The 12,603-nt window shown below is 42.3% G+C and overlaps 1 protein-coding gene across 6 annotated transcripts in view; it reads right to left on the minus strand.

The window, feature by feature from the left end:
• The window catches only part of NETO1 (neuropilin and tolloid like 1), a 98,907-nt gene extending 87,244 nt beyond the window's left edge, over window positions 1–11,663 (minus strand). For all 6 annotated transcript variants that reach the window (XM_060029213.1, XM_060029214.1, XM_060029211.1 and 3 more), the window contains exons 1-4: window positions 11,616–11,663; window positions 9,522–9,575; window positions 9,152–9,286; window positions 4,178–4,426 (exon numbers count right to left, since the gene is read on the minus strand). In XM_060029213.1, the coding sequence (XP_059885196.1) occupies window positions 4,178–4,426; window positions 9,152–9,286; window positions 9,522–9,575; window positions 11,616–11,643 (466 nt within the window). In that variant the 5' untranslated portion in view covers window positions 11,644–11,663. The remainder of the gene's footprint in view (window positions 1–4,177; window positions 4,427–9,151; window positions 9,287–9,521; window positions 9,576–11,615) is intronic.
• Between the last annotated feature and the right edge of the window lie 940 nt (window positions 11,664–12,603).

Consider the following 12,603-nt stretch of genomic DNA (forward strand, 5'->3'; position numbering starts at 1 on the left):
ATTAAGGTAATTTCATTATAAAGTATTTTCTCATGATTCATTTTTCTATAACACATTTGGTTTAAATGTTTTTAAGAAAAACATTATTAAGATGAGAAAACAGTATCAGTCTATTGCAATGAACACTTCTACATGTTTTCTCGTTAAATTATCTGTGGGTTATCAAATTTTGCATCATGTAACTTTTAACATTTTCAGTGATTCTGACATTTCTCTTCATGGAAGTAGGAGAGTGTATGTTGAGGAGACCTCACAACACAACTGTGCTTGCACAGGAAGAAGAGAGGTTTTCCCAACTGGCATCACCTGCAGGCTCCCACCAGGGCTCTGGGTTCCTTGGCCCTTTTTCGAACCTCACACTGTCCTTCATTTCTGCAGGCCCTGGGGGTTTGACAGGCTGACTTCTCTCTGACTGTTCCTCAGTCTCACGATCCTTCTTGTGCATGCTAGACTATACTCCTAGGTGATTCACCGTTGCACTGTGGACCCAGGGAATGGCACAGTATCTACAGACAACCACATCCATAACATAAAACCCGCAGAGTCATCAAAATGTGCCTGAAGACGGAAAACCCCTTTAAGTGTGTGTCTGTGGCATCTTCTCTGGCTCTGCCTTCCTGCCCTCCAAGTCCACACATGATCTCCAGCTGGCTAGTTCTCAGCGACCACCAGTTCAGAAGTAGCTTCTAGGAACGCAGGAGCAAGGGATTAAAAGGCTATGTTTTAAAGTTGACTCAGAAAGGAAGTCAAAGATATTCAGATATTAAGAGATAGAAACAAGTTTTGAGATAAGAGTTGACACAAATTAGTGTCCCAGTCAGGCATGGCCGAAGCTGAAGGCTGGACAGGGGTACTGACCCATGGCAATTTGGGACCTAGAGCATCATTGGGAAAAATGGTCCATGTTATCCAGATGAATCATCATGTACCTTCGCTGGATGCTATTAAACATGCTTCAATATTTGGATTTCACACTCACTGTATAATGTTCTGATTCTAATCTGATGCCCATGTATGGTCGCTTACAAGAAATACTGAGCTGTGTGATTCTAAGAATTCTTACTAAAAATGTATGTAGGGGCTTCCCTGGTGGCGCAGTGGTTGAGAGTCCGCCTGCCAATGCAGGGGACACGGGTTCGTGCCCCGGTCCGGGAGGATCCCACATGCCGCGGAGTGGCTGGGCCCGTGAGCCATGGCTGCTGAGCCTGCGCGTCCGGGAACCTGTGCTCCGCAACGGGAGAGGCCACAACAGTGAGAGGCCCGCGTACCGCAAAAAAAAAAAAAAAAGTATGTATGTTTATATGCGTGTACATATATGTACATGTATATGTGTATATGTGTGTACATTCACATGTATGTATATATGTATATTGGTTAATGTGATTCATTCCTAAGAGTGGGTACACTCTCACTGTGCTGACATCAAGTTTCTGGGACTGTAAACTAAGATCCAGATCCCAGATTATGGTAAACTCTCAAAAATAATAAAGACCACCTAGCCTTCCTACTGCTATTTCTGCGCTAACATATTTTATGACTGCACTCAGAAATAACTATAAGCCTCATGTGGAGACTTAGGCCCACTTAAACCTAATAAGGAAAAGTGACATCGTGTGGTATTAGTTTTTCATATCCATCCCAAAAAATCAGGGAAAGAGAAGTTGTAATTTAAAAAGTCTGGGACACTTGCTCTCCCAATAAACTATGCCAAGCCTCCTTTACTTTTAAAGAACACGTGATCAAATTAATACAATAATAGCTATCAACAGTTGAGATCTTATAGGAAGTGAAGAAATCCATAAATATGCATTGGTCGATAATCAAACAATCTTCAAACAATCTTGTGAGTAATCAATATTATCCCTACTTTACAAATAAAAATATTGAAGCATAGAACATGAAGGATCATGTCCAGAGTTTACAGCAAGCAAGAAATAAGAAATCTAGAATTGGAAGCCCAGTCTGCTTCCAAAACCAGTGTTCCTCACAGCTGTGCTGGAGTCCAGTTCTCGGGGTGACTGGGTGGGAAGATCTCTCCTGCAATGTGCATCCCACCCTGGGGCCCTCGAGATCTCAGCAATGCTTTATCACGTAAATGATTAAGTTGACTTGAGGAGCTCTCTCAGTTCCCACAGGTCACCGCTTGAAGCATACCACCAAGTAAAAATGAAGCCCAAATTAAACTAAAGCCCGCCTGACTCCTTATTCCCTAAACGCTGTCTAAATGATCACTAATCCCTACCCAGTTCCTCCTACGTTAACTAAGTGGCTTCCTCAATATTGCCTCTTTATGGAATGAGCTGTAGATGACTGCGCCACTCAGGCAATGTCCTTGGGCCATAGCGTGTCAACTTGTGCAGTCATGGAAGTTTTACACAACTCCTTTTTATGGTCCTGCTTTCCCCTCGGATGCCAAGTGTAGGTTTCCCGGCACCCTTCACTCAAGCTTCTCTGAGTGACAGCAGAAGCCTCAGTCTATCCTTAACTCATTCTTAATTACATGGAATCATCTCCTCACATTCCCCTCTGATTCAGATGTTCCTGGTAATAAAATCTTCTTCTACAGATGAAGCAAGGTGGATCTAAAGAAACAAGGAGCAAAGAACAATGCTGGGGAACAAAGAAGCTTTGGAAAACCTAGGATATCAGATTGAACGCCACCATTTATGTATCTCAAGGAGAGCTAGAAACGTGGATAGAATTGCTTAAGTCGATAAAGTATGTTAGTTGCCCCTACATTTCTAATGAAACTACAGTTTTAGATCCTCTCACGTTGTTCCCATGATCACCAGTCTCAAGGTGAAAATATAACTTACAAAAGCCTAGATCATACCATGTGCCATTATTTTTAGATCCTAGTTATACTCAAAATTAGCAGTTAAGAAAAAATATATATATATTTCCATTGAAAACTCTAGCACTAATAAAGTAATCTCAGTGTTTACACCTTCCTGGAACACATCGAATCGGTTTGATTGCCACATGCGAAATACCCATGACTTTTGTGACCAATCCAATATTATTAGCAAAGCATAATAAAAACCACAATCTCTTAGAGATATTATAAAAATATTCCTAATGTTTACGGCTAAGGCATATGGTAGGGTTAATATCTTACTTATTTTAATTATTATATTATTAAACCATAATATCACAATAAAAGTCATCATTAATCTTATATTAATTATTTCAAAAATGTTAGTGCTTGAACTGAGCATCATAGCCCTGCTCTGATGTTACCTCTGTAACATGGAATGGAAACTTGAACAAATCTTACATATATTCCAATTTAATGTATTGTCTTTTATAACCTGAGTAAAACAATATGTACAAACTTAAAAAAATGTAATTATAAATAAATAATGTCCTTTATGTAAGTTGAGTCATTTTTCCATTAAAAAAAAGTGACTTCATCAAATCTCAAATTGCTTCAGCCTGATGTTCTTGCAGTTTAAAAATATAACCAATTTTTATTATATTAAATGATAACTCATCATAAAGTGAGCCAGTCAACATCACAGACCCTTTTTAATATCAACAGGTTAAAAGGAAAACTGACATAGAATAGATAATTATATATAACAGCTAATGCATGCCAGACCTTGCAAATGGGTGTTTGGCTGCAACGGGGCTCACTTTTCCTTTTACCACAACTCTTCGGAATTTGCATTTCTGAAAAGAGATTAGACTGACTGCTTTATACTAAGACCCATTTGCTTTAAAAATTATAATTTTAAAAAAAATTATAATTTTCAGAACAAATGAATTTTTTATTTGAGTTCTCCAAAGATCATTTTGATGGATACATTTTACAATATTGCAATTGCCTTTTCAAGTTTATTGGGATTCAATGCATAATTAGTTTCTCTATTACAGACGGCCTCTCAAATTACACGTTTCAGCGTAACAGAAGTCCAACTAATTAACTGTGCTGCTGATGACCATGTAGACCCCTGAGTCACTATGCTGTACCTCTAGTGTAGGCTAAATTTTAAAGAAAAATTATTTTCCTTTCAGAATTAATGAAATGAAAAGAGAAAGTATTGTAGGTTTGGTTTTAAATAGAACTGGGAAACTCTTTGGAAATTATAAAGTTGTCTTACAAAAGTTCTTATAGTATGAAGATAGAAAATCAAGGAAGGAAAAGATATAGGGAAAAAAACAAGCCCCCACTTACCAGGCGTGAAATTGTATCGAGCTGAAAATCCCATAGATTCCAGCTCTCCATCAGCAAAAAATTTAATCCATAGAAATCTTCCACTGGATTTTATTACAGGCGGATTTTGTTGTCCACAGAAACGTCCAATTATTGGAGAAAATCCAAAAGGTCCATCTCGAACTTCAATATGATCAAATTTGCACTCCCAGGAAGGTTCGATAGAGTACTTTTCATCAAAATAAAGTTCAATGCACTGTCTTGGGGCAGCTGGAAAAGAAAAAAAGAAAGATTATGTCTAGAAGGTCCTTTTTGTTTTTTTTTTTTTTTGCGGTACGCGGGCCTCTCACTGTCGTGGCCTCTCCCGTTGCAGAGCACAGGCTCCTGACGCGCAGGCTCCTGACGCGCAGGCTCTGAACGCGCAGGCTCAGAGGCCATGGCTCACGGGCCCAGCCCCTCTGCGGCATGTGGGATCTTCCCGGACCGGGGCACGAACCCGTGTCCACTGCATCGGCAGGCGGACTCTCAACCACTGCACCACTAGGGAAGCCCTAGAAGGTTCTTTTTAAATCCGTAGTTCGGTTTCTCTGATTCTACTTCAGATTTTATCTGATAACTCCTATCAAATTTTGACTGTGATAGGCATAGAAACGCTAAGCAACTTTGTTATTCTTAGCATCCTAAGAGATAATACTTCCATAATGATGTCTAAGAGATGCTTCTTAAAACTGATGATGTTGCACAAAATATGATCTGATATAAAATGACCACTTCAATATCTAACACAGAATGAACAAATCACAGTAGTTTTGTGGAAACCTGCTGACTCAGGTTTAAAAAGTAGAGAGGCATCTCTCTGTCACTTTTCCCACATCTTCAGGAGAATCCAGTTTTAAGGTCAGAAACTTGAGAACTGTTCAGCATGGAGTTACCCCATTCAAATAGTCCCAATTAGATGTGTTGATCAGATTGAAGTGTGTGTGGAGGGATATTAAGAGTAATTTTCCTAGAACGCAAATATTATCATGTCATTCTCAGGTTTAAACTTATTCAGCAACTCTCTATCAGCTATAGGAAAATGATCAAGTCACTTGACGTATAGGTTTCTTAGAAGTATCCAACAACTCACCCTGCCAGGGTCTTTTCACCTCACATACAGCCTACGTTCAGGCCACTCTAGGCATATCATGTTTTCTAAAACAGCATGCTCTTTTAGGCTTTCGTGTGTTTTCCCACTTTCTTGAGTACATATATACCTCCAATCCAACTCCTGTTTATGTGGGAAAATCTTGCTTAAAAAAAAAAAATCTCCTCTCTACATCTACTTACTAAAGACAAAACCCATATCTATTCACCTCCTTTTTTCAGCATTCATGCACAATACTTGTCATTGAGAATTTCTCAAAAAAAAAAATCTTTTCTTGGGTGAATTATAAATGAATTTATCTTCATAAACGTGTTTACAGCTCTTTAAATAACCATGGAAGAGCCTGATAGGGTGAACCGCTCCATAAACCTCCACATGGATGCATTTGCTAGTGCCCTTCCATTCTTCCCTTGTCATGGTCAAAACTGTTCAAGGTTCTGGCATTCCAGGCTGATACTCAGCCAGAGTACCCCCAGAATAGCCATTACAGCTGTTGAAATAGCCACACGTTGATCCTAGTTAGTAAACTGCTGTCTTGAGTCCTTCAGTTGCTTTCTAGCCACTTGATGCTCTTTAAAGACCAGTCCTCTCCAGAAACTTGGAAGTTGAGTCCTGCCATGGCAGGCCCTGCTTCCCACGTGGTCAGCAATCATTCGGAATGACTACTGTCCCCCCACACCAGTTCTTAAATATATATTGAATATCACCCTTGAACGGCTTTGAAACTAAAGCCTTGCATGCGTGGGTATCAAAATGTATATAGAGTTGAGATACACGATTACTTGAAAATTAGAGACGTACAAAAAAAAATAGGATCCTGGTATTCTCTGGCTTTTCCTTCACAGTCCGTGTTGACTTTCTCCTTACTCTGCCCTCCCTTACATGTCATTTTCCAGAAATCTATTCTATGTCTTCTTTCCTCTCTCTCTAGACCAGGGTTCTGGATGCCACTAGCATCCCAATGGAAAGAGATTATAATATAATAATGTTTGCAGCTCCGTCTAAGCCCAATTGAATCAGAATTCCTGGAGGCAGACCCAAGCATCTGGATTTTCCAAAAGAGTTATAGTGCTCCAAATACGCTTTGGGTAATTTTATTCATACTCGCAGCCTCAACTGCAAGCACTATATTTATCACCTATAAATATATATTTTTATCCCAGAGCTATCCACTGAACCGAAGACCACACATCCAATCTCTTCATGAGACACCTCCATAAACACCAAATGGAACACATTATTTTTCCTTTAACCCCCTCTTTCTCCACCTCTATTCCTTATCTGACATGGCAATTCCATGTAACACATCACCAAGCCAGAACTTTAGAATAGTCCTGAGATTGCCTATTCTCTCATCCCTACATCCGGTCACGCAAGACTCGGTTTCCCAAATACCTCTCATTTGTTCCCTTGACTCCACCATCAATGTCACTTCTGTAGTTCAGGCTTCTCCTACGGTTTACTCCACCTTTCACAATAGTTTCAGCTTATGTTCTCTTCCTCTAGTTTCTTCATCGAAATCTCACCTTACTATTTTTCTCGAGTTATTTCAATGGCCCTCGCTTGTCTATAACATAAAGTCCAAACTTGCCTGGGTGGAAGATGGATGCCAAGTTCTCCTTTATCTGAGGCCACCTGCCCTTCAGACTCCTCACTTGCTGCTCTCCTCACCCTCTGCAGACACCCTATGATACTACACGTGTGTAACCAACCTCACTGCGGCTCTGAACCTCTGCACACGCTATTCTACACAGAGGACGATTATCTCCTGAATGTTCTTTAGAACTGAGTGTAAGCATCTCTTCCTCCTTATAGACTTCTTGTCTTTCTCTCTATTCCAAAACTGCTCATCTTGGGGTCACTTGAGATTGTTTACTGAAAAAAGCATGGTCCCCAGGCCACATCGTAAGTTCCATAAGGCAAGTACCATGTCTATTTTGTCCAATACTCTCTAAACAAGAGTGGTTCAGCAAATATTTGTTAAATGAATGTATGAATGGAAAAAAAGACAAGTATGAAGTATTTCAAGATGGGTACAGAAGTATGATTAACAGTGACAGGAGGTTCTATTTGTTTCCCAACTTTTAAGTTTTGTCCTTGACATGACTACGAATGAATGCAAATATGTGCATGATATTAGAATCAAATGGTAGCAATGCATTTAAATTATCAATAAGAATAAACATGAAAGCACAATTAACATGCAAAGATTTTCTTCTGAATTACAAGAGAATTAGTTGATGTTATTCTTTTTAATAATTTGTAGTTTTGAAATACTGTTGCTTCAAAACACAGATTATGTTATATGAAGTTAAGCAAGACATTTAACCCTTCTGTGCCTCAGTTTCCTTATATGTACAGCAGGGACAACAGAAATACCAAATTTCTATGATTAAATATCTATGTATATGTATATATATATATGTACACAAGTCGTCCCTAGGTCCCTGCAGGCAGCAGGGGAGAGGGGAGGCGGATGGTTCCAGGACCCTCCTTGGACACCAAAATCCAGGGATGTTCAAGTCTCAAGTCCCTACCTTGGCCCTCTGTATTTGTATCTGTGGGTTTTCACATCCTCAAATTCAATCAGTCGAGGATCTTAAACTAGTACTACACGATACAATCACACAGTATATGTATTACTACACATAACAGATATGTAATATTAACTTGATAGAAAGAACAGCTAATTTTAACCCAGAATTTCCACATTTCAGTCTCCTTTTCTATCTATCATAAGAGGAAGAAAACCTGCCGGAGCTCAGTTTCTCAACTTTATGCTTTCATTATCAGAGCTTATTTCTCTCTCTTCTTCTTGTAATATGGTGTATCTTTGCTAAAAGTTCAAGTTGAAGCATGACAAGAAGAGAGGAAAGATCTCGGTCCAGAAATTACAAAAAAAATCATTTCTAAATGAAATTCTTGATATCAGTTAACCAGAACATCTTTTAATTTGAAAGATCTATCAAATTAACATGTTCCTTGCTTATAAGTAAACAGGGAGCATAAATACCGTCTTTCTTAAGGTAACTCTGTGTGTGTGTGTGTGTGTGTGTGTGTGTGCGCGCGTGTGTGTGTTGGGGGAACACAGGGGTTGGGGAGGTTGAAAGTTTTGGGCTATTAAGTACTACCACATAATATTGAAAACTTCTATCACTAGATGAAATGTTCGTGTATCAGTATCATCCTTAATAGAGACATGTCTACAAGCGTAATGGAAATGGAAAATGTTCAAAGAGAACTGAATCCCTTTTTCAGCACTTTTTATCCTTCAAGCTGGGGAAAAAAATGATGAAAAGAAGCATCATCATTTGGAATCCTGACTTTGGCATGAAAGTACGAAAATATCACTTGTGAGCACAAACTAAGACAACTGCTATTCAGATTGACATTTGGAAAATATGATCATAGACGTACTTCCGACGAGAGTATGTTTTTTGTGCTTCATATTATTTAAGAGAAAAATAACAAATGTATAGGTTATTCTACTAATTATTAAGCCAAAAAGATACCAGTTGCCCAAACGGTTACACATTAGGTACTATTATGCCAACCATGCATCCATTCCATTAATGCAGAATTCCAAATCAATTACATGAGCTGTGAAATAAACTGTTGTTGATTTCTTTTTAGTTCCCAGAATTTACCTGTTTATAAACCATTACTAATAATTTCAATAATTAACTGGACCCCAGATTTTACAGATATTTGATTCACTCAGAGATATTTATGTGTATGGTCTCCAAAACCAATTTTTGTAATGTCTGTATGCATATTGTCCATCCAAAGCTTAGAGGTGGCCAGATTTAGCTGAATGTTTTCTCCAGCTCTGGCACTGGCTTCCTCACCTTCTATGATGTAGATGCACTCCCGGTCAGGGGGGTACTTGCTGGGATAGTTCGGAGAGGTGAAGACACCTCCGTCTGCGTGTTTTGTCCAACTTCCGCACTGCACAGACTTTGTTTCTGAGGTGCTTTGCTTTTCTGGAAAAAAAAATTTTTTTAAGCCACTATCCAATTTTTTATAAAACTAAAAATAGAGAGGACATTCTTACAATATCCATTAGTAAATTAACTTCTAAATGGTGTCGTAGTCAAAACCAATCAATTATACACACTATAAAATGCTCAGATAGTCTGGAATATTAAGAATGTGGGGAAAATAGGAAAATGCAAGTGATTGGAGGTCTTCCACTTGCATTTTTCCAAAGAAACACACCTGTTCCTTGCTTGGTTGCCCCAGACAAATGGAGGATGATTAAACTTGCTACAACTGAAACAAAAAAAGAAAAATTAGAAAGCTTAATGTACACCGAAATGATCAAATTCTATAACAACATAACAATTTAAAGATAAAATGATATCAAAGAAGGTTACTTTATCACTTTTAACCATTCCGAGTAGACTCAGAACTTGCAAAAACTGATAAAATGTACAAATTTGTACTGATAAATTGTACAAATCAGGACAACTTAGGAATCTCCTCAGGAAGTAATGCCAGTTAGGAATGGCTGAGACCCAAACTCCTAAGGCAAATGCAGACTTCAAGACTAAAGAGTTAATAGTGTCACCTACTAATGTCCCATTACAGCAGGATTTCAGGAGTATGTCTGAGCTGCTCTTTGTGAATGACCTTGCTAGCATCTCTAAAGGAAGAAAGAGGGACAGCAGGTAAAAGGGTGAAAAGGGAAAGTTGTATTTTCATCAACCATGTTATTGTGTTTTAGAAAATAAATACTTAGGCAAAATCCTACGGCAGGTCGGGGGGAGGGGAAAAGAAGAAAAACAGACTAATGTGGATTGACGGTGTTAAGCAGCATAATTAAAAATATTTCTTATAAAATGATGAACTACCAAGTAACCCCAGTCCTCAGCATTTTCTAAGCTCTGAAATTAATCTCTTCTAGCCTTAACTTTGATTTAATATTTCGTATTATCCAGAAATATTTTATAATTTTGAGAAAGGTTATTTCTATAAGCATTTTATTGAGTCAGTTTTTCCAGTATCAGAAAGAGCCTCTGATCTGTAACTTAACAGTAAATCTACGAAGACCACTGAAACTTGCCCTTCTGTTTTACTTCCATATCCTTGATTTACTTAATATTTTTGCAAAGCCTAAAACTGAGACAAGCATGAAAGTCATCTAGTCTTCATAATTTCTGATTTTTCATTCTCTATTTCTGTTTTTATTATTGACTTTGTTGCTCGATTCCCTAAAAGCCCTAAGTTCCATTAGGTGTATAATCATACGTCCACTTAAAAACGCATTTGGAAAAGGGAAGGTATAATTCATAATGCTTTCCTTAACTAAAGCTCACTACAGGATCTTACAAATTTATGCTTAAAGATTATTCCAGGAAAAGTCTGTGGGCCTTGCTATTAGTATTTGAGAAATGATGTCAATTATCGTACTTTGTACTCTAGCCTGGCTCTCTGCTTTTAGATCAAAATATCAGCCGTTGCTATTGTCTGTGCTCAGGTAGGAAAACAAAAGTCTTACTTTAACTTGCCGTGTTTCTACACCTACACACACGCACGCGCACACACCCGGGTGTACAGCCATCAGTATCAAGCTGGAGTCTGGGTGTTTTCACTCAGCTTTTCCTGTTCTGCTGGCATCACGTTGTGGAGCGTGTGCTGTGATTAACACAGCAGCAAAGCCGGTCCTTTGCGTGGCATAGCCGCCCTAATCCTTGCTTTATAAAACTGTGAGATTTCCACCATATATTTTCTTACACTGCCGTTTACTCGATGACTTCTGACACTATTTTCCTCCAATCCTCCCCCCCCCCGCCCCAATTGCACGCGCACCACACACTCGTGAAGCAACACTAGAGGGCTATCTACTCTCCGGAAGAGTTGAGCTTGGCCCTCGCCCTCCCCTCGGGGGCTGCGTTCAGGTGAACCACAAACTACCCACGGGGGTGGGCAGGCGGGCCGGCCGAGCTCGGAAGCCCCCGAAAGGAACTATCAGGCCAGCTCTCTCCCTCTTTCCACAGGCCACCTCGCTCTTGCGCACGTGCCCACCCCCGAACTACTCGCCATGCTCTGCCCCGGGATGTTCCTGCCCACGGAAAGGCTGTTTTCCGCGGCAGATTCTGCGATCCAGTGACCACCGCCTTGCGCAGCCCGCACGCCGGTTCTATGATGCTGCGATACAGAAAGTTTACATCTGCCCCAGACTCGCGGGGCCTGCGCGGTCCGGCGGGAGCGCGGCGGTGGCCAGGCTTTCCCTGCGCGTTCGGCCACGAGGGAGGGCAGGCGGGGAGGACGGCACCCGGAGAGCCCCGGCGCGGCGGGAAAGGTACTCACTGTGAAACAAACTGCGTCCATAGATCATGTCTGTTCGTTACACCCGAGGCTCCGATCTCCACTAATTCCATTTAGAGACAGGGAGACTTCCAGTGGTCGGGGAGAGGTCGGAGTCGAGAGGTGTTTTGGATATGCAAACCAAGAGCAAATGAAGGGGGGTTGGGGTGGGGGGAAGTGAGAGAGGAAAGAAGGAGATCGGAGCCCACACGGCAGCAAGATCCGGACCCGTGCGTCCTCCGCCCCGGGCTCGCGCTCGCCCTCTCAGCGCCGCGAGGCCAGCAGCATCCTCGCCGTGACGCGCGCCTCACACCCGGGCGCCGGGCGCCACCATCAGCGCCGCCGGCGGCAGCACCCTCCTCCTTTGCATCACCGCCGCCGCCGCCGCAGCCGTCAGGAGGGCGCGCGGGCAGTCGGCGCGCGGGCGAGCCCTGGGGTGTCCCGAGCCGGGGCCGGGCGGCGGGCGCGGCGAGAGGAGCGGGGCCCAGTCCGGACCGACGGCAGCCACGGAGCGGACGGCTGCGGCTGGGGCTCGCTCAGTCCCCAGTTTCATACACCACGAGCAGCAGGTCGGAGCAGGCTCCGAGGGAGGATGTCCAGCAGCCCTCCTCTCTCCAGCCCTTGGGGATCTTCCGCTGAGGCATTGAAGACCGGAGGAAGGGGTCGGTCATCGGCTCGCCGGGCTGCGCGCCACCTCTGCGATCTCGCGGAAAGAGGAGCGGGGGGTGGGCGTCTGGGAGGAGGGCCGGAGGGTGGTGGAGGGGAACCGAGGTGGCAAAGGGGGGCGGGGACGGGAGGGCGGTGGGGGTGGGGGGAGCGGGAAAATGACAGTTACCAGGTGGGCGCCTGAGTCATCGCCTGGGGCTGCGCGGCCCTCCGGGAAGCCCGGGGCCGGCGTGAAATCGGGCAGCTCCGCGCGGCCGGCGCCCCCGGGGCTGGTGCGCAGCGGAATGGGGCGGCGACGGCGGCAGCAGCAAGGACAGCACACCAG

This window comes from Delphinus delphis, chromosome 13, assembly GCF_949987515.2.
Source record: "Delphinus delphis chromosome 13, mDelDel1.2, whole genome shotgun sequence".
In the NCBI taxonomy this organism is placed as follows: domain Eukaryota; kingdom Metazoa; phylum Chordata; class Mammalia; order Artiodactyla; family Delphinidae; genus Delphinus; species Delphinus delphis.